This window comes from Lissotriton helveticus, chromosome 10 (genome assembly GCF_964261635.1).
Source record: "Lissotriton helveticus chromosome 10, aLisHel1.1, whole genome shotgun sequence".
NCBI lineage: Eukaryota > Metazoa > Chordata > Amphibia > Caudata > Salamandridae > Lissotriton > Lissotriton helveticus.
In genome coordinates, this window is record NC_136071.1 from 367943407 (window position 1) to 367968283 (window position 24877).

General features: G+C 41.5%; 1 protein-coding gene across 2 annotated transcripts in view; it reads right to left on the reverse strand.

Annotated features, from left to right (window-relative positions):
• Nucleotides 1-24877, reverse strand: part of LOC144784005 (GTPase IMAP family member 7-like) — a 574682-nt gene that overhangs the window by 403379 nt on the left and 146426 nt on the right. The window contains exon 4 of one of the 2 annotated variants that reach the window (XM_078662716.1): nucleotides 22570-22641. The exons of the other annotated variant lie outside the window; for it this stretch is intronic. Within the exon in view, the coding sequence (XP_078518842.1) occupies nucleotides 22570-22641 (72 nt within the window). The remainder of the gene's footprint in view (nucleotides 1-22569; nucleotides 22642-24877) is intronic. 2 annotated transcript variants of the gene reach the window in all.

A 24877-nucleotide genomic window follows, 5' to 3' on the forward strand; every position in this document is an offset into this window, starting at 1 on the left:
GGGGTTTGGAATTTTACTGATATTGCTGAGAAAAGTGGCCCGGTACCCATTTCTCCCCACAAACAGAATAGGAAGGGATGGCCCGGGAGAGGCAGGCCAACCAAAGCTACAAAACAAACGCAAGCACCCAGAGGATCTCCTTCGTTAAAAAGCTTCTTTAAAATTATGGAGCAGGCAGTGAATTTTAAGGAGGGTGCCACAGGAAAAGCGGCGGTTAAAACAGGCTCTAAAGTAGCTGAGATATCCACAGTGGATGATGACACTAGCTCAAATAAAATTCCGGCTCCGGCTCCGGCTCCCTCTATCCACTCTTCATTACCCTTGAGTAACATGTACGCTGTACTAGATCTAATCCCCGGCGACGAAGAGCCAGAATCAGTGGCACAGATTATTTTCAGGCAGAATACGGGACCAGACTCAGACGCTCCATTGAATGTACTACAAACTGTCTCCCCTCCATTGGAAGAGTATGTGACTTCAAATTCTGTTGAAATTCCTCTCTATTCAACTACACTAATTAGTACAGCTAAAGTACAGTCTCTACCTCACCTTGCCTCAGATACATATGGTTCAGCCCCCCATTTTGACGGAGCAGTCGGATCATCTGGGATGGAAAAAGAGGAGGATAGACTTAGCTCTTTATTTCATACACTGAGAGATGATTTGATGGGTAAGTTCGAGATTTCTGAGAAAAACCAGAGGGGTCTGCATGATAGATTTGACCTCCTAGAGGCTAAACTTGAGGGTATTAATGCCAGAACTAGTGTCTTGGAGGGTAAAGTCACGGCACTTTCAGAGACCTCTAAAGGAAACTCTAAAGACATAGAGGCCTTAAGGGCGCAGAATTGCACGCTAACAATGGATATGGAGAGGTTGGAGACACAAAGTCGACGCAACAACCTTAGGATCCTCAAAATCCCTGAAGGAGCAGAAGTGGAGGATATAAAGGGGTTCGTATGCAGACTACTCCGTGAAGATATTCTAAAGGACCGACCGGATATCAATTTGGAAGCTGAGATCCAGCGAGTACACAGGGATCCATTCAGGCTGCACCCTGATCGTAAGGCGCCCAGAAAAATGTTGGTATAGTTCCAAACATATAGTGTGAAAGAGCTGATCCTTAACAGATGTCTGGCACGTACCTCTTTGCATTTCCCTGCTAACCCTTATCAGATAAGATCAGATATAGGGGGCAAAACTGCTCAAAGACAATGGGAGCTTGGCTCTAGGATGCCAGAATTGCGTTAATTGGGAGCTCAGGTACAAATGAAATTCCCAGCTCTGCTTAAAATAGTGTGGAACAACAAAATGTTTACCTGTCACTTCCCAGAAGAAGTTGATGAGTTATTAGTTAAAATGAAGGAATAGTTAACTATTTGTTCCACTTACTTATTGCGAAATGTATCCCCAGAGAGTGTTTAATAATAAAATGGGGGAGGGATAAAAAAAAAAAATGGGGGATAAGAGAGAGCCGCTTTAGAAATAGAAAGAATCACTGATAAAAAGGAAACTTTAAGGAAAGACCAATGTTTATTTACACGTAACGGGTGTGTTAAGGGTGTGGGGCCTAACAGGAGGGTAGGGTTCCTCGGGGGGAGGGTTGGGAGGGTTCACAGGGGAAAGGGGAAAAACAGATAAAAATGTCCTCATATGCCGTAAATTGTTATTCCTTTAAGTTTAAATGTAATCACAGGTCACCATTAGTTATAGGTGCAGGGGTAGTTACACTAGGCAATGGCCTTATCTAGTAGCAAAATCCTCTCCTGGAACTTGAATGGCTTGGGGAGCCACAAGAAACAACAAAATGCTTGTGAGTTTCTGAAAAATTCTGGAGCGTGTATATCTCTCTTACAGGAGACTCAATTGGGAGCAGAAGAGTGTAGGAATATATTTGTAAGACATAATTGGGTTCAGGAAATTTTGTGCTCTAAGCAAACTGGCGTGACCAGAGGGTTAGCAATGGTAATGAGCGCCAATAAAGGCATTAGGATCGATGACTGGAGTACAGACCAGTCAGGGAGGTGGTTGGCCGCGGTTGTTTCAATCAGCGGTACTAAATTCTTATGTGGGGTATACTATGTCCCTAACGAAGACAATGCTTGTTTCTTACATAAGCTAGAAAAATATATGTTACAGCATTCAATTCCAGTCATATTAGGGGGTGATTTTACCCTTTTGTTAGACCCTCAACTGGATCGCACCTCGAAAGCCAGATACAACCCTCCAAAAAAATCTCTGTTAGCTTTAAAAAATATCATGAAAGACTATACACTACGAGATGTTTGGAGAGTCAAATATGGTGATCTTAGAGAGTATTCCTTCTTTAGTAAAAAATATCGCCAGTTTTCAAGAATAGATTTTTTCTTGTTAGACCAATCTTTCTTAACTAATATCACTTCTGTTTCCTACATTCCGGTGGGTTTGTCAGATCACTCCGTGGTTGAGTTACAAATAACCTTCAAAAATAATATTTCAGAATACAGGTGGACACTTGATAGGACCATTCTACTAAACGATGAGGTTAGAAACAAAATTAAGGAAAGTTCGGTGGAATTTTTCAGGTTTAATGAGAACACTGCTTCAGACCATATTATATGGGATACATTTAAGTCTTACCTAAGAGGAATTTATGGCTCCCAAATGATTTTAAACCGAAAGCTCAAAAAAGATAGAGATATCCAAGAGCTAAAATTAATTAAAATAAAAGAACAGCAACTCCAACTCGCTGCTTTGGAAGATAGAGCTAATATTCCAAGACTGGAGAAGGAAGTACTAGAACTACAAACAGATTTCAAAGCCAGAGCTGAAAAAATAGTTATAGATAAGTGGGAAGTAAGTAAGCTCCGCAACTTTGAATACGGTGAGAAATGTGGTTCCCTGTTAGCTTGGAAGGCTAGGACGGAGAGGAGCAGGAACAATATTAAATCTCTAATACAGCGTGGGACTGGACTGCCCTTAACAGAAGATATTGAGATCAAAAGAGAAGCTAGAATCTTTTATGAAGAACTATATCAGGAGAAGAAGAATTGCCTGCCGGGAGAACTGGATAATTGGTGGGCTTCAATAGAGTTGCCACAGTTAAATGACTTTGACAAAGCTTTCTTAGCCACTGAGATAACAGAGGGAGAGGTTAGGTCACAATTGAAGAAGATGGCTAGAAATAAGGCCTCTGTCCCTGATGGACTCCCGACAGAGGTCTACAAAGATAATGTGGAAAAATTTTTGGCTCCATTACATAGACTTTTCAACAAAATATTCATCCAGGGAGAGCAAATTCCTTCTTCCTGGTTAGATGCCACAATCTCTTTGATAGCCAAACCAAATAAAGACCCGGAAAAGATAGAGTCATATCGACCCATTTCGCTTTTAAACTCAGATCTGAAAATTTACTCTAGTATCTTGGCGTCCAGGCTTGCAAAAATAATTAAGTCAATCATTCACCCAGATCAGCGGGGATTTATACCAGGCCGCCAACTGAATGAACTGACTTTTCAAGTTACTGGAGCAATAGACTTTGCAATTGAAAAAAAAGTGCCGCTTACCATTGTAGCAATAGACGCGGCCAAAGCGTTCGATCAAGTGAACTGGCTCTTTCTATGGAAATCAATGATAAAATTTGGCTTCCCAGAGATCTTTATTAAGGGAATTGAAGCTTTGTATAGGGGCCCCAGAGCTAAGATTTTGGTTAATGGCAGTCTGACTGAATGGCTGAGTATTTTTAGAGGAACAAGGCAGGGCTGCCCCCTGTCTCCCCTCTTATTCGATATCTATATTGAGCCCTTTGTATGTTCTTTAAGACAAGACCTAGGAATTAAACCATTCAAAATAGGAGGCCTAGAGCTCAAGACAGCTCTCTATGCCGATGACCTACTCCTCTATACGTCTAATCCAGAGGAAGCAATACCAAGATTATTCAGATTGGCCGAGGATTTTGGTTTAATATCAGGGTATAGCATTAACAGAGACAAAACCGATATAATGAGCTGGAATAATCCTGTCCCTATCCCAGAAGCAAAATCCAAAATCAGATATTTGGGGATCCATCTCACCCAAAACCTGGACGAAACCCCTAAGACCAGCTGGCTAATAGTTGTAAAGGAGATCAGAAAACTTCTGACTAGATGGAACACTCTACCTTTAAACATATATGGTAGGGTGAACTTAGTTAAAATGATAATTTTGCCAAAAGTCACCTTTCTATTCAATTCTATTCCTTTAATCTTCAATAAAAAAGATATCTCTAATCTGCAAGGCAGGATTGGTACCTTTATTTGGGCTACTATATCGCCTAGAATAGCTTGGGAGAAGTTGAGGAGAGGATTAAAGCTGGGTGGATTGGCACTCCCAGACCTACTTCTTTATTGCTATGCCTTCCAATTCAAAAACTTTAGACTTTTAGCTAACAAGTTGGATTCTACTTCACACGGCAGACTTTTTCAGGCTATGTTATTAGACCTCCCATATAGTGCAGATTTCTTTTTGTTTAAGTTTGGAGACCAAAAGTTTTTTTTAAAAATTCGCTTAAAGCTCTTACGGACAGCCCTAGATAATTGGCCACGGATACGGAAAATGTTGGGCATCCCTTACTATCACTCTCAAGCCCCAATTTGGGACTCCCCCGGTACTCCGGAATGTTTATTGGATCAACTAGCTCTCCCGTTGAGGAAAGCTGGCCTTAAAAAATGGGGGGACCTCTGTGATGCTTCGATTTTACTAAGTTGGGAAACCTTATCAAGCTTAACAGAGGGTACCATCACAAGATTCAAGTTTTACCAACTGTCTGCATGGTGGGGAAGTCAGAACTGGAATATAGAAGAAGAGAGTCTCCGGCTTGAACTAATAACTAGGCAGAAGGGATGGAAGGGCGAGACTGCTGAGTGGTATAGAATTTTAGTGGGAAGCAAAGACAATCTAGAGGCTGAAATAATTAAATTATGGGACACCTCCGCAGTACTGATTTCAGATGACATAATTAAAGCCTGGACAGATTCTTTCACAATGTCTCAAAAAGTTATCAAACCATCGAACTTGAGAAGAAACCACCTGTTCACAATGTATAGGGCTTATTGGACCCCGGCGAAATTTTCAAAAATTTCAACAGTACAGTACTCTTGTCCAAGATGTGAGTTTCCAGCAGCAGATGACACCCACATGTTCGCCGAATGCCCTGAAATAGGTAGTTTTTGGAGACAGGTATGTGGATTCTTGGAAGAGGTATTGTTATCACCAATTATATGTACCCCCAGACTAGTTTTTTTTGGTTTTCCATCTGATTATGATATAAACAGCTGTATATCACAGTTTATTTTTTATGTAGTTGTCATCGCCAGAAGAGAGATCTGTAAAGAGTGGAAATCAGAACTCCCTCCAAAATGTGCTGACTGTCTCAAGAATATCATGGCGGTGAGTAGATTAGATTTACTATGTGGAGGGGTAAAGTCTGCTAAGCTTTGGTCTGCCTTAAAAACATGGTGTGAAAAATAACAAGAAAAGTCCAATGATTATGCCAGAGGTTAAGTGGTCCTGTCCTCCCTTTGTAGCAAGTAACATCGGGAAAAGGAGTTGAACTGGAAATAACCTTACCTCTGGGTGACTTTCACCGGCTATCCACAAACACAAGGGCAGGAAAGGAAGGTTTGTGTCAGTGGCCTGAAGTACGCCCATTTAGAGCAAACATCTATTGGTTATGTTATGTTATGTTATGTTAAATGGTTTTTTGTAGAGCGCACGGCTACTCAAAAAGAGTGTCCCGGCGCTTTTAATTGAAGAAGGCTGCAGTAAACTAACATAACACATTAAAAGAGTAAAAGACACCAAAGTAAAAAAAGAAAACAGCGCACAAAGAAGGCCTACTGGACAAACAGCCAGGTCTTAAGGTCCTTTCTAAAGGCTAATAAGCCAGTGGATCCCCGGAGGGAGAGGGGCAGAGAATTCCATAATTGGGGCGCCAGTAATCCAAAGGAGCGACCTCCCAGACGTGCTCTCTTCACTCGTGGGACAGTAGCCAGAAATAAGGATTCTGATCTCAGAGAGCGAGCTGGTTGGTAGAAAGTCAGTCTCCTCTGGTGGCATATATGAGGACACAAAAAAAAAAAAAAAGAATCCTAATTGCTGGTTTGGGACCACCGACAGGAGGTCGGTCGGTCCCAGTTCCAGATCAATGTCAGACAGACTCAGGTCCGTCCGACATTAAATTCTGCCTCTTAGAGCAGTAAAGACCTCTTAGTTATATTTCTGTTCTATGGCTTTATGCTGTACAATATTCCCGATTTGGAGAACTTTTACAGAAGTTCTACAATGCTGACACCTTCCTGCTTTACCAGATCTAATCAGGGTTTCCCCAAGCTTAGTTTGGGAAATTTAGATTCACTCATGGTATCAACAAGAGGACCGGTAATCTTATACTGATCATCAGATTCTGTTCCTTATTTTCGGTATTACTATTAATTAATTCCTTATATGCTTCATGACAATCAATCTATCAACCAGGGAAATTGTAAGCGTGCTAATAACCGGTGAGGGTCTTAAGGTGCTGAGGAAGGAGGGGCACAGGTCTATTTAGCCGAAGAGCCAGGCCTTGAGAGTCTTCCTGAAGGTGTTCAGGGAGGGGGCACGTCTGATGTCTGCCAGTAACTCAATCCAGGTCTTGGCTGCATTATGAGAGAAGGATCTTCCGCCTGCTCGGGCTCTGTGGATCCACAAGGTTGCGGCCAGTACGAGGTTGGAAGATTGGAGGTTTCTTTTGGGTATGTGGAAGTTGATTCTGTAGTTGAGGTATTTGGGTCGGTTGTTGTGCAGGCATTTGTGAGCGTGGGTGGGGATTTTGAAGGTGACTCTTTTCTCTACAGGAAGTCAGTGGAGGTGTTGACTGATGTGTTCTTGCCACGGGATGCAGAGGACGAGTCTGGCGGGGGTGTTCTGTATGGTCTGGAGTTTGCGGAGTAGGGACTTGTTGATGCCAGCATACAGTGCGTTTCCATAACCCAGTCTATTGGTGATGAGTGCATGGGTGACTGTCTCCTTGGCCCAGGGGGGATCCATTTGAAGTATGCAGAGGGTGTTGAAGCAGCTGGATGTAACGGCGTTGACCTGTCAGTTCATCGTGAGTGAAGAGTTAAGTATGATGGCCAGGTTCTTGACATTGAAGTTAAACTTTGTCTGACGATTTGGTCTGCCAGTAGTGATTCTGGAATTGTACAATATATTCTTGAGACTTCCATTCATCAGTCTTGCTTGGAATTTGTAATAAATCTACATTTAATTCCACTTATCGACTTTTGGGTCCTCACTGCATTCCCAAATGTGTTATACTGTAATTAAAGTTTTGGATATTGATAAATCTGCTTTATTTCCCATACATCTGAAAAGGTCTATAGCAGGTAAATTTGGATATTTTTCTCAGTGCTCTGATTGATGGTAGCAAAGCAAGGATGGTTAGGTCCTAGAATAGGGGAGTTAGGATACTTTGTTAGAGCAGTCCAGACGCAATCTAAGCATTAGTGCTCATGTTTGCGGTTTGGAGAATTGGCAGAGTCTGGGCAGTTTGAGAAATAATTGTAACAGTGGAGGTGTAAGTATTAATAGGGTTGTGCATTCCCATAGCTTGCATTTAGCTTGATGTGCTCCTGGAGATTGTGTGATGTTTGGGGGAGATGTCAATGTGGCACTTAACATTGAGAATTTGAAGTTGTTATCAGGTCCTATGTGGCCTAAGGTCCTGGGATGATTTTAAAAAAGTGGAAAAGACAGTGTATTGTAATTGTCTGCTAAAGGTTTGTGGTGCCTATCATGAGATGTCATCAACAGCAACATTGAGAAAGGGACTTTTCATTTTGTGTGTGAAACCTAGGTGCGATTGGTGTGGTGGACCCCTTGCGCAAGGGGAAGCTGAACTAATCAGGATTAGTCCCTGCAGGTTAAGGTCTCACTCGAGTGTTTCTGAGTAGGTCAGAAAGTGTTGTTCTGAACCATTTCTTGTATGATAGCATACTGTTGATTTCTTTAGTAGAGCAATTAAAGGTATTTGCTGCAATTGCTTTGCATTTTCTTGCATGCGTACTGCTGAGAATGCATTTGTGCCAGAGAGAATGAAAGGTATCAGGGAAGAGCTATAAAGGCAGTGCTCACTTACCCTGAGGCAAGGTGGGATGCAGAACAGAGGAAGTGGATAAATGACATTATAGAGGGAGCCAAATTGTACCCTCATTAACAAGTGAAGAATTTGGGAAAGGAAAGGAGAGGAAAAGGAAAGGGAAAAATGTAAAGTCAAAGGAACTGGATAAGAGAATCAAAAACAGTGATAGTGATTGTAGCAGTAGTCTTCCAAATGTGTTGTTGTCACAGCACCCACCTCATGCAATGAGACCCAATTGATAGGAAGTGGAACCTCTAATGCAACTAGAAATAATTCTGGAGGGGTAACTGCACAGTAAATGTGCACCCCAATCCCAAGGGAGCGAACCTGTGAATATCAATTAAAATCCACTGGGAAGGAATTCAGGGATTTGTGCCCCTGGTACCTCCACAGCTCTTAATGCACCAGATGCTCCCACAGTCCCAGTTACCATTGGTTTTGTGATTTCTATATCTAACCCTGGTTCCACATGAAATGATAAACAGAATTTCGCTGTACCAGCCAAGTGGAAGGACACGGAGAATGCTCCTACAAGTTTGAACGCAGGAGGATTCATTACTTTAATTCCAATGAAAGTGAGTTCTCTGTGTGGTGTGAGTGCAAACCCCATGATCAGCCTGACAAGATTTTGACCTTTAAGGTAATTCCAAGATTTTCCAGACTTGGCAACACTTAACTGGAAGCCACCCCTAAAGGCACATAGTAGAATGCTTAAAGAGAGGGCAGTACCTAGAGTCCTGGATGTGCAGTCTAGCTTTGGTGATCAAGAACTAGTTGAATGGTTGAAGGATGTTAATGCTACTTTGAATGAAAGTGGAAGCTCAGAACTGAGCCAAGGAACGAATCAGTCAAGTCAAGCCAAGAAAACTTAATTTAGTCATTAAAACCATAAAAGTTACAGACACAATGAAAAATACATAAATTCATTAAAACATTACACCTTAAAGCAACAAAACAGTCATCTCTTTGAAATATGTTAAAATCATTACAGCTAGTGTTTGTTTCCCACCACCCCATGTCAATTTATGTTGTAGTATTGTGCTTCCTACAGCCGCTATTAAAAAGCGAGCCACATTAAAATAGGTTTGAATGCTATGCAACATTTTCAAATATAAAAAGCTGATCTTACTTGTGCAAATTGTTTCCTTGCAAACAGCGGTGAGAACATCGATTTCGTAGGTCTCTATATTGATCAAAAAACATTATAAAGTGCATATAATCTTTCTCCGAAAAGCAGTCACAACTACGCAGGCCCATGTTGTTAACTATATTCCACCCTTGAATTTCAGCAAATAGGCAGTGCACTAGATTTACTCGAATTCTTGTTATCAAAAGCAATGCTGAGGCTTTGTGACCAAAGTTAAGTAGGGTTTTGTTGAGGGACATGTCTTTAATAAAATGTAGGTGTGTTCTAAAGGTTTGCTGGGCTCTTATGCTTCTCCCTCAGCTTGCGCCACTAAGAGAAAATGTTTTTTGATCCAGCCTAGATCCTCCTTTTTTATCTCCTCTGATGGACTAAATAACTCTGGCCTACCCAGCTTAACTGCAGTGGATTCAATGTAATTTAGCTACGGGGTAGAATTATCCCAATACAAAGAAAATAATCCCTGATAATGAATCAATTTATTCTATTTCTGGGTTTATCCAGACCAGAAACTACCTCAGCAGGGGACATAGAGCTAAAAGGCGCTGAGGGGGGCACTCCCTAATAGTCGAAAAAACGAGGTCTTGAGCATCTTCCTGAAGATGTTCAGGGAGGGGGCGCGTCTGATGTTGAGTGGGAGCTAGGTAAAGAAGCAAGTATGAAAGAGTTGTCAGGAGCCCAGCTGGCATGGTCCTTTCCAGGTGATTTTGGTCACAACAACTCCTGTGAAGTGTGGAAGCCTCCCTAACTGGATATATGCTGCCCACACTAGTCAAGTTCTGTGTCCCCTTGAGGATGTAACAGCACCTCGCCCAAAAGTGCTGGTGTTGGTCGAGAGATGACAGGAGCAGGTTAGTCAAGTGGTGAGGGTCCAGCAAGAGCCTAAAGCAGAGCTTTTTTGACCTGAAGGGAATACTGAGGAGTCCATAGCTTGGAGTGAGGAGGAAGAGTTTTGTCCCATAGTGATGAATGAGATAGACTCAGACCCTAATGAAGGGGATAGTGCTGTAAAACCACAAGTGGTAGCTGGAGAAGGTTGGCGGAGAATGCAAAAGAGATGAAGGCTGAATCCACAAGGAGAAGGTGGGCACCAGACTATTCCGGATGATACTGAGGATTCTGATCTAAGTGACAAAACAGAGAAAGGGATTGCTCTCAGAAGATAAAAACAAGCTAGCTACCTGTAGGAGTTACTTGTTCCCTGAATGGACTTACTTTGCCAAGAGTGACAGAGAGAGAGCTCTGGGAATAATGGAAGAGCAATGCAGATTCAGCTGAACCATTGTGAACTGAACACTTTGTTTGTATATACAGTATCATCAAAAGGCTGAGAAATTTTTTAAGGATGTGACTAGCATGGCTTTGAACTGGTTTTATTGGAGACATTTACATAGATTGGTGGGAGAAGAAAGAATACCATCTGCTGAGGGCAACAAAGGAGACAGCTATTACCACATCCATCAAAGCTGTGCCCACAACAACAAGGAACTTTTTAACATCATTAAGGAACTCTCCAACCCAGCTGTGAGAAGTTGGCCTGGTATATGATGTCCACTATTCTAGTTGGCACCTTGCACCAGTCCAATCGACCCTTATTGATGGCAGGGTATAAAGTCAACCTTATAGAAAGCTATCCTAGGGGTAGCAGTGGAGAGCAGCCTTCAGGCTAAGACTTGGAGACGAGTTAAGAAAGTTGTTTTACCATTTATAATTTCTTGAGTACCAAATGAAAGCACACCACACAAGGTATATATCAAATATATATGTATTTATTCTAAACACAACCGCTCTGGACTCTTTATGAGGTTAGAGGTAAAAGTACAATACAATGAACTTAATTAGCATATGATAAGTTGCACAGTATACGTTTTGCCCTAGGGGTCTCACAAACCATATACTAAAATAGTGGTATAAGAACCACGTGAGGAATAGAAAGCAGGCCTAGGGCCTGTAGAATCCCTGGGGCTACTCAGGACAACCAAAGGTTAGGATGTAGGAGGCCCACGGGAGACGCATGCAGTGACTAAACACAGCAGCGGGTTACCATTGACTTTCAATGGAGAACGAACAAGTTACAATTTTAAATATTAAGGGTACAAGGAGGTGAACTGCAATGGAACCCTTTTAGACTAGGACACTTGGAGAGTCAATACCCACGGGAGCACCGGAGTACTCGTCCTTACCTCACCCAGGGAAGCCGGGTGCATAGGTGTCTTTTCGTGTCGGGTTTCGTCGTCAATTCCAATGGAGGTGTGAAGAGGTGCTGCAGGCGACCAGAGGAAAAGTGTCCTGGTGGATCCAAGGGTGGATCGTAGATATGAAGAACCTGAAAGCAGAGGAGACAGAGTCTGGGCCACTAGCCAAAGACCAGGGCGGTGGTAGAAAGATGCTAACAGATGTCGGGTGATTTCAGGTGAAAAGGTGAAGTTTATCCCTTCAGCCACGAGGACCAGGAGGTGTTGACAACAACCAGGAGCTGGATTCTAGCTGTCCCAAAAAGGATCTAGTTGACTGCTGTGTAGGTATCCAGATTGGACCCAACAAGCCTTGGCAAACACAATCCATGCAAGATGTCAAGATTGGCTTTGGTGCAGACCAGCAAGGTTTGGGGCACTTCTCCTTTGCAGGGAAGCTGGAGCAAGCCGGGAGCAACCAGGAAAACAAAGTAGTTTCAAGATTGGTTTTTCTGGGGGCTCACTAGCCAACAGACTAGGAAGCACAAAGACGCATTGAGCTGAAATGCAAAAAGTGAGCCCACGGGGCACTTGTGGAGTGTGGGCCTCTGAGCTTTGGTGCAAAAGGTGATCGGAGATGGGGCTTCAAGCACCCCAATGCACAACTTCGGGATACCTCAGGAAGTTGATGCAAGTAGCAAAATGCAGGATGATCAGGAGTTCCGGTCCCAAGTCTCTAGCGTCCGCCACGGGTGTCAGCTTTGCTGGAAGTGAAGGTCGGGGTCAGAGATGTTTGGAAGTCTATGTCCTGTGTCGCAGATTCTTCAGGATCCGGTGGGAGCTTCGAAAATGCAGACCGGCAAAGATGCTGTAGGTGCCTTTTTGAACAGGGTGGTCACTCCTTGTCCACAAGGGAGATTTCTTCCATCTTCCAGTCAAAAGGGAATGTCGAAGGTCCAGGATATGTTGCAGAGTTTCTTCCAGGGTAATCTAAAGTCCTAGGGACTGGGATTCTACTCTTATAGTACGTTTAGTGGTTGGACTATCTCTAAGGTCCCTCCTATGGGTGGACCCTGGGTGGGGGTGGTTACACCCCTTCCCCTTTGTCCAGTTTCATGCCAGAGCTGGGGCCGAGTGCCCCAGCAACCGGTTTGAATTGGGAAATGCATGGAGCACCTTGTGTGCCCCAGGCAGTGTCTGGAAAACATTCACTGAATGCAACCCTCCCTGCCCCAATAAACTAAGAACCTGTCTGGGGAGGTGCCAGCACCTCCCTGGACAGGAAACCTATTGTCCAGGCCTCCCCTGCCGGAGTTTCATCCAGCAGCAGGAGGGCAGACTCGTGTCTGTGGCAACAGCATCCATTTTGTGATGCGGAGGCTCTGTTTAACTTTAACCGGGTAAACCAGTAACTACATGTCTTCTCCCTCTAGAAGGGTGGAGTGCTACCCCTGCCACCAGGACTGGCGGGGGGCAGTATTCCAAAGTGTTTGACACCTTACACAACATGTTTCGATAAAGCCAAAGCAAAGTTAGCATTAACCGCAAGGATTATAATGCACTTAAGAGTATATGGTATGGCTATATCATAGAACAGCTATAAGGAGATGGTTCCGAAAGCTGCAGAGGTGCTCAGCTCATGCTAGGGCACCCTCTCACATAAAACCAAGCACTCTGCCTCCAGGATTGTGAAGGCCTGCCATAGGAGTGACTTATAGGTTCATATGTCTCTATATGTCTATATAGATATAGGTATACTATATCTAAGTAAGGGGTGATTACACCACCTTACCCAGGCTGTAAGGACAGATCTGTGGTGTCAGTTTGGAAGGCTAACCAGGGGTGGCACAATACATGCTGCAGCCCCTGGTAGGCCTAAGGTGCACCTATGCCCTGGGTACCTATGGTACACTATACAGGGTCTCACAAGGGTGACCCAGTAACCAATCTGGTATGTATCTAAAGTACATGGAGTCCATTTTATAGAGAAAGCAGATAGACTGGGGCCCTGAATAGCAGTGTCCCAGCCCAACTGAGTCTAAAACCACAAAACACAAGGCAAAAAGTGGGGGTAACCATATAGTCAGATAGCTACCTTCCTACACCAGCTGCCAGTGAAAACACATCACACCCTCACAGGAGCTACCTTCAACCTTGCCCACTTCCACAACAAGATCACAACCATATACAGAAACTTTGAACCCCAACCCACACCTATGGACTTCCTGGACAGGTACACCACCACTGCAACTGACACAAACCAGAGATTGACCACCTAGAAAACCCTCTCCACAGAGGACAACACCGCCACCATGAACTACAGCCACTCAGAAGGTCCCACAGACCCATGCCCACACCGCATCTTCAACAAAAGGATCGGCCAGGACCTCATTAACCTACTCAACACCACTATCACCACTGCCCATTTCCTAATGCCTGGAAACATGCCAAAGTCAGGCCCCTACTCAAAAAACCCTTTGCCAACCCCAGTTAAAGTAAAAACTACCAGTCAATCTCCCTTCTCTCATTCCTAGCAAAGGTACTTGAAAAGATCATCAACAATCAACTCATGTCAAACATGGAGCAGAACCAGCTAGTCGACTCCTCCCAATCCGACTTCAGCAGTAATCACAGCACTGAACCACCCTGATTGAAGCCACTAATGACATCTGAACCCTCTTCGACCAAAGAGAAACAGCAGCTTTGATCCCCCTCAACTTCTCTGCAGTCTTCAAGACTGTATCCTACCTCACACTGATTCAAGGACTCCACCACATCGGCATCCAAGGAGACACACTCAGATGGATCACCTCCTTCCTCACCAGAGAAACCAAGAGGATCCACGCCCACCTTTTACCTCTGAACCCAAGAAGATCACCTGTAGTGATCCCCCAGGACTCATCCCTCAGCCCCACGTTCTTCAATGCATTTATGACCCTGCTGGTCAACAACGTCAGATCCCACGGTCTCAACCCAATTCATCCTCTCACTCACCAACGACCCCAGCCCCACCATAACCAACTTCCACATATTCATGACAAACTTCACTGACTGGATGCAGAACAATTACCTGTAGCTGAACACAGACAAGATGGAAGTAATGATCTTTAGCAACAGCAGAACCACATGGAACAACTTCTGGTGGCCATCAGATCTAGGACTTGCACCTACTCCCTCCAACCATGCCAGAAACCTCGGAATCATCATTGACAACAAGTTCACCATGAAATCACAGATCAACTCCGTCTCCTCCACGTGCTTCCTCACTCTGTGCATGCTACATAAGCTCTTTAAGCGGCTACCCCCAAACGTTAAGACGCACCATGACACAAGCCCTCATCACCAGTCGACTGAACGATGGCAATGCCCTCTATGTAGGAATCTTTGCACACCTTCTAGATAGACTTCAGACCATACAGAACGCTGCAGCCAGACACATCCTCAGCCTTCGCTGGTTAACCCACATTAAAACCCCACCTCAGGGAACTCCACTGGCTCCCTGTACAGAGGAGATGCGAATTCAAGTGGCTGTTCCACACACACAAGGACCTATACAAGCAAGGACCCTCCTACATTAACCACTGCCTAAACTTCCATCAACCATCAAGAAGGCTACGCTCCACCTTACTTTCACTTGCCCATACTCCCTGCATCTACTGAAGCAGAAGTGGAGGATGCTTCTTCTCCCACACCACAGCAAAAACCCGGGACAGCCTCCCCATTCATATCCTGACCATCACCTCACTTCCGGGAATTCCATTTGGCCTATAAGACCTGGCTGTTCGAATAAGCCTTAAGGGGCGGCAAGCACCTGAATACCATATTGGGGGATTAGCTGCACTTTATAAATCCTGATTGATTGATTGAGGCCAGAGGCAGCTGAAGAGGTGTAAGGTTGTCCTTGAAAAGTACACAAATAGAGCTAAGGAAGAATCACATAGATCTTCGAAGATAATATTCTTGCATATTACTTAGACTTTGGTTTTGCCATTTTCACAGGTGGAAATTGACAGAGAAGACTCTGCTCCTGCTAAGTTCCACACAACGGTCTGGGTTTTAGATAACTAATGGAAGTCAGTCCTAGAATTAGTAGACATAGGTACATAATAATAGGCACACTAATAGTTGTAGTTGTAGTACTGACCATTTTGCTTGTAGGGCTATATCCATCGACATTCGGTAGAGACTAAGGACCTTATTATGATGTCAGGCGGATTTTCATCTGCCGACTCCATTCCGGGTTGGTACCGCCTGATCTTTGGCTAGTGGTTCCAACCTAAGGATTGTGACACGACCGTCCATAGGGCAGTTGCAAACATCCATTTTCGAAAAGATTCTTGTCTGTTGGTCGGCAGGAAAGGCCCACAACACTAACTTCCATTGAAAAATGGATGTTTGTGAACATCCCTGCACCGACGGGCAGGCACCCTGCAGTGCCTGCCACACGGTGCAGGTATGTTTAAAGGGGAACGATAGGTGCCCCCCAGGCCCCATTGTGGAAAGGCCAACATGGAATATCTGTTGGAAACTGACTTCAAAATCCTGACGCAGAAGTGCTGTCAATAAGGGATTATGCTGTCTTTCAGATGCATCGACGGGCTTCTTAAGCCCATCGGAACCACGCTGGAATCCCTCCTCAGGGAATCACTCCTCCTAATACAGCCACCAAACTGTAAACTTACCATGTCAGACAGAAAGCCACTGACCGCTGGTCGGAGCATTCTGCCTGACATCGTATGAGGCCCTTTGTTGTCCGTGAAGCCCAAACCCTCACCCCCTAGAGGTAAATGTTTGTATCCATTACATGAATCTGAATGGCATGTCGATACATCTAGAGTTGATTATTGTGCAAAGGCTTATTTTAAACTGCTTTATGAGTATATTAACATAATGGATGCCAGGGATTTCCACATTTGTAAACAATTGCCTGTATCAGCTGCAGAGGATATCACTTATCTGCACATCCCTTTGATTTATGGTGTTACCTGTAGTATTTCGATGAGCATTTTGAATATTAATTTTCAAATCAGGATTTAGTCTTTTCAGAAGTCCCCATACTTGAGCACCTTAGTCATTGCATTGACCCCAATGCTAAGTTTCCTGGAATTAATAAAAGTATCTTTAAACCCATCATGCCAATATGCAATGACTAGGCATCCAGACACAATTTTGTCTTGCCTTCTAACAGAGGTTGAAAATACATTTCTATGTTTAGTTGAAGACAGGCGATGTATAGAATCTAGATCAAAAACAGACAAGAACATTAGGAATGAATAAAAGTGGACTAAGGACGAAATAGAGCATCAGGTAGCAGTAAATCAAGTCGTATTGACCCTAGATTGGAAATATAAAGGGAAATTGTCTATATATGTGGAGAGATCATCATTTGACAATCACTTTGTGGGAAAGAGTGAGTGCAACCATATATTCAAAGTTAGGGGAAATTGGAATTTATTTTTGATGGGTGGTGATCCTGTTTTTCCTGGAGTTTCTTTTATTTGTGGATGACATGCCATTTTATGTTGCTCAGAGGCTGGTATGGTACATGCTACCTAGGTGTAGTTTTTCCAAAGTGTTATTGTTTGAAACATCTGAGTGACCCTGAATGAGAAATAAAATCCAGGTCTAAGTGAAGAGTAAGGGATGGAGAAGTAGGAGGAGACATTTTTGGTGTGATTATCCCATCTGGGTGTGTGATTTTGAATTACATCAAGATTAGAAAGTAGTCCACTGTAGTGGATAAGTTGGCTACTATTACAGCGGGAGCATTATTAGTAATAGATACGGAAATGGTAGCTATTAGGTCTATGGTCTGGCAACGCGGCTTGCATTAGACATCCTGCTCACAAAGGAGGGTGAAGTCTATCAAATGTTTAAGGTTCAGCAATGCTGCACCTACATTCCTGACAAAAGTAAGGTTTTAAAGAAATGTATAATGAATATTTCTGACCTACGTAAGGAGTTGCAGGAGTTGAATGCAGCAGATGTTTGCAAATCCACTGGAAGTGGATTTTCTGCAGTAGGAAAATGGTTTGGAAACCTAGGAAGTGGAATTGTGGGTGCTATTTTGAAACCTCTGGCAATAAATGCTCTGTGTAATATGCCTAATTGTGATCTTTAAGGGATATAATTACCTGGAAGTAAACCTGGAAGTGAAGAGGAAGCGAACAGATGTGGAGCTAGAAGAGAGTCAGAGTAAAAACTATGACAACATGAAACATCTAGAAGAATCTAAAAATGAGATCTTAAAAACTGTAAGGCTTTAGTTGGTTCATCTCACAAGATTCAAATTTTGGGTTGTGATGGCCTGATCCAACATGAGAGAAGGGATTGCACCAGCGTAATTTTGACTCTAACCTTTCACGTCATGAATAAGCCATATATACATGCATGTAGTATTATATATTTGTGTATTTGACATAAATGTAAAGAGTTGCACCTGTCTCAAATACTAAAGGTGCATTCACTGCATAATATAGACATTTTTCGGAGTGTGCATACAATGTTTTGCTTATAGTAATACCCAATTGCAGTTTGCACATATATCTGCGTTGATGTAGTTTGAGTAATTTTGTTGACATTACATATATTCACGTATTTATTTGAATAGTATCAAGAATTATTTTAACTGTATACATATCCATAACCCTGCATTAAACATGCATTGAAATGTTTGCTATGTTTAGTTGACCAAATCCCTTAAGCATTTTGACTTTAAAGTTTAACCTTCAAATTGAAAGTTTGCTAGGTTGCAATGTTTTTCTCTTCTCTGCAGGTGCGTTCACATGATCTCATAGTTAGTGAAAGGCACATTAAGTATGAGAGATAGTGAGGGTTGGGAGGAAAACTTTTGGCAAATGACCAAAATGAGGACCCTGATTCATGGAGAGTGGATGAATCCAAGGACTTTCTGATGTTGAGATGAAACAACCAAGTTTTACTGTGAGAAGGTGGACAAATACTGAGACAATTGATGTGAACTTCTTAAATATTCTGTGAAGTTTTAATTAGTGGTCATATTTAAGCTTTAGGCAGATTCCCTGAGATCCTGAGAGATACAGGCTCCTTTGCTATATTGCTGTTGTATGGCTTTATGCATACAATACTTGGAATTGGGAGACCTTTTACAGAAGTTCTACAATGCTGACTCCTTCCTGCTTTACCGGATCTACTTCGGGTTTCCCCAATTAGTGCTATTTAGTTTAGGCTTAGTTTGGAAAAAATTGATTTTCTGATGTATAGGCAAGAGGACCAGAAATCACATACTGATCATCCGATTCTGTTCCTTATTTTCTGTATTGAAGTTACTGAATTCCTTGTATGCTTCATGTTACTGAGGTTAAACTTTGTCCGACAATTTGGTCTGCCAGTAGTGATTCTGTATTTTTACAATATATTCTTGAGACTTATATACATTAGTCTGGCTTTGAATTTGTAATAAATCTCCATTTAATCCCATTTATTGACGTTTGGGGCCCCACTGTGTAGCCAAATGGATTACACTGTAAACTGAACTTTTGGATGTTGTTAACTCCTCTTTATTTCCCAAGCATCTAAGAGGTCTATCTCAGGAAAATTTGGATATTCGGCTCAGTGCTCTGGCAGTATTCTTATCTGTCATGAAAACTGCCACCTCGGAGCAGATATTAAAAAAATTTGCCTGACAGGAATCTTTCATGGCATTATTCTCAAATGGAAATATCATTCAATGATGATATTACCCATGCAAAGGAAGAAGCATGCACTACCCCCGTGCTGGAACGTCCTCGAGGAGATGCCCATTTATACTCAACCACATATTGAAATCTTTTTTTGCTCAATGACCGCTGATGCATAGTTAAGTATTCTGCAGGAGCAGTCAATGACAGTGCGAGAAATTAATCGAAAACTGAGTCTATAGGGCAACATGCAGTTTCCTGGCATGTTTACCTCACCTACACGCGCTGTCAGTATATATTTACTGTGTGAAACACACCACACAGCTGCAAAACACTTGCAGCAGCCGGACAACTCCAGGTGCATGCAGACCTCCTACACACACCAGCACTGGGTGGGAGCTAATGCAAAAAACACCTGCAGCACCTCACTGCTCCCTAGACATGAGACCAGCACTCATTTATCAATTAATGGATCATGTACCTATTTCATACTCGGTGCCAACAGCAAACATCATATCATCTGGAGATTCATTTTAATACAAGATGAGAAGCAGTCCATAAATGAGAGCAATCTTACTATTTAAACTTTGTAATTCATCATTTATTATTGAAATGTTTTATGTAGCTTTAAGTTGTTCCCAGAAGCCAGTTTGCAGGACTGGTGAGATCAATCCCATCACTGAATCCCTGAAGCTCTCCTTTTTATAGTGATGGCCCCCCGGAATAACCCATATCACAACATCTACAACCACTATACAGTTAATGTTTACACTGCCAGATAAACTTAGAACTTCATCAATATACAATGTACATTACTGACTGTCAATACTGCTACGTGGTAAGCACCCCTAAACCCAACCCGAGAGCGAGTTCCAACACTAATACAAACCCTACACAATTCCTCAACAATAACAGTGAATATTAACCTTAACTCAACCTCATTTCTAAATCTCACCCCTAGCTTTAGCCATGACATTGTGCCCTAAGCCTAACCTCAATGCCTAATCCTTACCTCAACCTCAAACACTACTACTAAAACCTACATCTAACATTAACTCTAATCCCGTACCCCAAATCTTATCTCCAACCCATTACCCCATCCATTGACCCTCATTATCCACATTTATATATTTCTTTAGGTCTTACACTAGCCAAGATTTTTTAATCTCACTAAAATTATATGTTTAATATACGTTCTCTCAGGGGCTTTCATCTAGACCTTTTCATCCATTAGTCTGTTATTGTGTCTGTCACATTGTTCTTTCTACCACTACAGCATACAGCATGAGGGAATTGGTCAGCCCACTTCAGTTATTGGTACATTTCTTTGTGAGTGACAGCATTCTGCCCTTTCACAACAAGCACACTCACACACAAAATAGTTCCCCTCTAGTACTATGGACAACTGAGGCAATGTTGGACCCAAAAAATAATGTTGCTTTTAGACATTGTTTTTAAATATACAGCTTACCAAACAATAACATTTGAAAAATCCAGGACAAGACAAAATGAAACAGACATTGACAAAGCCAAAGATTGGCATGCAACACTAGACTCACTTTGCCAATGCTTGCTTAAAGTGCACGCCACCATTGGACACCTAAGCCCTCAAAGACTAATTTATAAGTGAGAAATGAGAAACAAGAAACATTTCACACGTTTCCTAAAGGGCATATTTTCCTTTATCACTCAAACAGTTTTAGTGTTACAAAGAATACTGGCATGTAAACTGAAGGATATAAAACTTGCATAAAAGTATTGTAACTTTGGTTATGTAAGGCAGTGTTTCTTGCTTGCGTTTAACATTGTCAAAGTTTAATACATTTTTGACCTGTGTAAGAAAGTACCTCTTTTGGTATGATCAGCCCCCCAATGTTTTGACTGATTCTACTGGTTTTTCGACTTTGAAGTGCACTGGTCCCTGCTGACCAGGACTCCAGTGCATGTGCTCTGACCCCTCAAATCGTATTTATGATTGGTTATTCCGTGATAGGCATCTATAATTTATACATATACTGTCAGTTCCTTTGCTCCACAGAAAGGAAAGGAAAAGGTTCTAGATATCAAGAAGCATGGTAGTAGTGACGGAAGCCAACCCCAAGCCCAGAATCATCGGCAGAGGGTTGTTTACATGTTTCACGTATAAGTGTGAAACATGGCTGTCATGCTCCTCCAGTAAGGTTTCTTACCTCTGGGAAAACTTCAAACGTTCCAATGGAACTAAGATTACTGCAGTTAAGAGGCTTCAGAGAGGTTATCTTTTTTAAAAATGAATTCACCCATGCTTGCTTTAGGAAGCCTGGGACAGTCCATAATCGAATGGAGCAATTGTTGTGTGCTGTATTTGTATTGTCACATTATTCACCAATAATCATCATGCATAATGTGGGGTAGCTTTCCTTTCCCTCTGTAGAGTGCTTCTCGTGAAATTTTCTTTCTTGAACACAGATAAATGCAAATTGTGTACAAACAATATACCATGTCAAATTTGATAAGTGGTTCTCAGTTGGAAAATAACATTTTCAATCCCTATAAGACACCTATGTATTTGAAAGCAGTTACTGAAAATTAAAGTTTTTGTGTCTCTCGCTCTCTATTGCAGCTAACGAGGGCCAGATGTACTAACCATGTTTACAATTGCTAATGCTCTGAATTAGAGTTTGTGACCACAGTCAAAGCTTTTCATATGTATAAACTCATTTTCAGGTCAGTAAATTATTACTAACTCCTAAAATGGAATTGCGGGTTGATACTGATTCAACATTTGGAAGTGGAATGTTATGGACAAAATTGGACATCCCTTCAAAATACTGAATTGAAAGGACCTCTATCAATGGTTTGCAATGGAAATTAAGGTCAGAAAGAATTGAAAAAATGATTACACCCAAGTTCCAGTGGTAACCAATTGGCAAAAGGGAAAGTGTCCCCTTGGACCCCTTCCAATTTAAAAATTGTGGGGAAAAGTTTGGGTGAGAAAGGGTAGTGCTCCAAGGGACCAATGCCAACTTTGAAAGAAACTTTTTTTAAAGGATTATTTTACAAGTAGCATGTTTCCTTTAAGGAACATCAGGTTACTTTAAAATAAAAAAGTATTCTTTGTTTAGATACAATTGCAGATATGGTGGCCTGCTAACCCTCCGTAGTTAATCACAATGTGTGACTTCCCTAACGAATAGTAATCACAAATGTTGGATTGCCATCTACTTCACTTAGACATTTTAAACACAGACCTTTAGTTTACAGATCAGTCACAAAATTAAAAACTTGTCACGAAAACACTGGATGTAAATTGCAGCTCGATTTTGCGACTAGTATAATGATACATCCAGCCCATGACTCGTTAGCATAGCTATATTAAAAATATACCAAGTATTCTTTGTGAACAAGTTCCTACGGGTCAAGAGTATTTCACAAATCATAGTTAATGCCTACTTAAAATGAAGGTAAAAAAAGTCTTACAAAATGTATGTAGCTGCGACCGAAGATCTTCTATCGTTTCTTTAAAAGACAAAGGCTGGTCTAATTCAAGCTCTATATAAAAGGTAGAAAAAATAACAAAGCACAAGTTATGCAGTATTCAGCAGCTTCCTGTGATGCACATGTGTGCTGCACACAATTTACAAATATGAATATACTCATCCGTTGTAATACTGGTACTGCTGAGCTCTTCAATATCATTCACATATATTTACGCACATGTACACAAAAATCTGCACCCCAGTGGACATGCAAAGTGTACCACGGGGGAAATCACAGAACTTGTATACAGGACAAGGCAGCAGGTCGAGGACTAAATGTTCCCACTGTGGAGTTTATGATTAAACAGTATGTTCCAGTAACTGCAGTCCATATTGAACTCCAAAAGTAGGGGCCCAATTCACAAAGGTAAACTAAGACAAAAGTCTTACTTTACGACTTTGGGTATTCACAAAGGGCATTTACGTGTAGCAAAGTTGGAATTTTGTCTCAGTTTAACTTAAATTTTGGTCTCAGTTAGACTTAAGACCATAACGTATGTTAAACTGAGGCAAAAGTCTAACTTTATAACTTATGTTTTTTCAAAGGACGTTCAAAAGTATTAAAGTTAGACTTTTGTCTCCGTTTAACTTAAGTTTGCACTCATTTAGACTTAAGACCAAAACTTAAGTTAAACAAAAGTCTAACTTTACTACTCGTAAATGTCCTTTGTGAATACCGAAAGTCATAAAATTAGACTTTTGTCTCGCTTTACTTTTGTGAATAAGGCCCTATGCTTTTTTTTTACATTGAACTGTGTATTTAACACCGTGTATTTATTTTATGGCCTTATTATTTTCGAACCTTAATATTATGCAAAAACTGACAAATACACCAAATCCAAGTGTCATATTTTTAGCAAGAAATACAAACCTAAAAAATAATTATATAAAACATAATTAATCAAACACGTTTTGTTTACGTTAAAATTTCGAATGGTAAGAGATTCCCTATGTCACGCACCCACTTTAACACTAGTGTATTTAGATGAACTGATACAAAAGTCTAACTTTACAACTTGGGTATTCACAAAGTGCATTGACGAGTAGCAAAGTTGGACTTCTGTCTCAGTTTAACTTAAGTTTTGGTCTCAGTTAGACTTAAGACCAAAACTTAAGTTAAACTGAGCCAAAAGTCTAACTTTACAACTTTTGTTTTTTTCAAAGGACATTCACGAGTATTAAAGTTAGACATTTGTCTCCGTTTAACTTAAGTTTGCACTCATTTAGACTTGAAACCAAAACTTAAGTTAAACTGAGAAATGTCTAACTTTACTACTCTTAAATGCCCTTTTTGAATACTGAAATTCATAAAGTTAGACTTTTGTCTCGCTTTACTTTTGTGAATTGGGCCCTATGTGTTTTTTTTACATTGATTTGTGTATTTAATACCGTCTATTTATTTTATGGCCTTATTATTTTCGTACCTTCATATTATGCAAAAACTGACAAATACAGCAAATACAAGTGTCATATTTTTAGCAAGAAATAACACATAAAAACTAATTATATTAAAAACAATTAATTAAATACGTTTTGTTTACTTTAAAATTTGGAATGGTAAGAGATTCCCTATGCCAAGCACCCACTTTAACACTAGTGTATTTAGATGCAATGGCTTAAAAAATGAATTTAGGGGCATATTATCAAGGGGGTTTATCTCCCTATTACCTAGCTGTCGCTAACACCAGTTAGCGACAGCTAGTAGGAGATAGCGACCATCTTGGGCCCTACTTTGAATGTCAGTGATATTTATCACTAATGACATGCAAAGTGGGCGTGCCAAGATGTTAGCGACTGGAAACAGTCGCTAACATCGCTATCTCCTATTACCAACTTTTGGAGATATTCGCGCTAAGCGCGAATATCTCCAAAAGCTAACACCTGCCCTGAGCAGTTCTTAGCCATGTTATCCAATGGGAGGTGGATAACATGGTTAAGAGCATTAGCTCGGTAATGCATGAATATTGCTGACTTTTCAGCGATATTCATGCATTGCAGCCGTTTTTTATCGCATTTGCAATAAACCTTGGTAATACCAAGGTTTATCTGCGATAAAAATCGCCGCAGCTCAGCGGTAAAATTTTGTCTCTAACCAAGCAATACCGATAATTATCGCTATTGCTTGGTAATATGCCCCTTAGTGTATTATGTCACACAATGTGTTCAAATGTCTTTTGACCTTAGTGCAAGCAAATCAGTTCAGTTCAAGCTGCCACTTCAACCTCTTACTATCATTTGTTTCAATATGA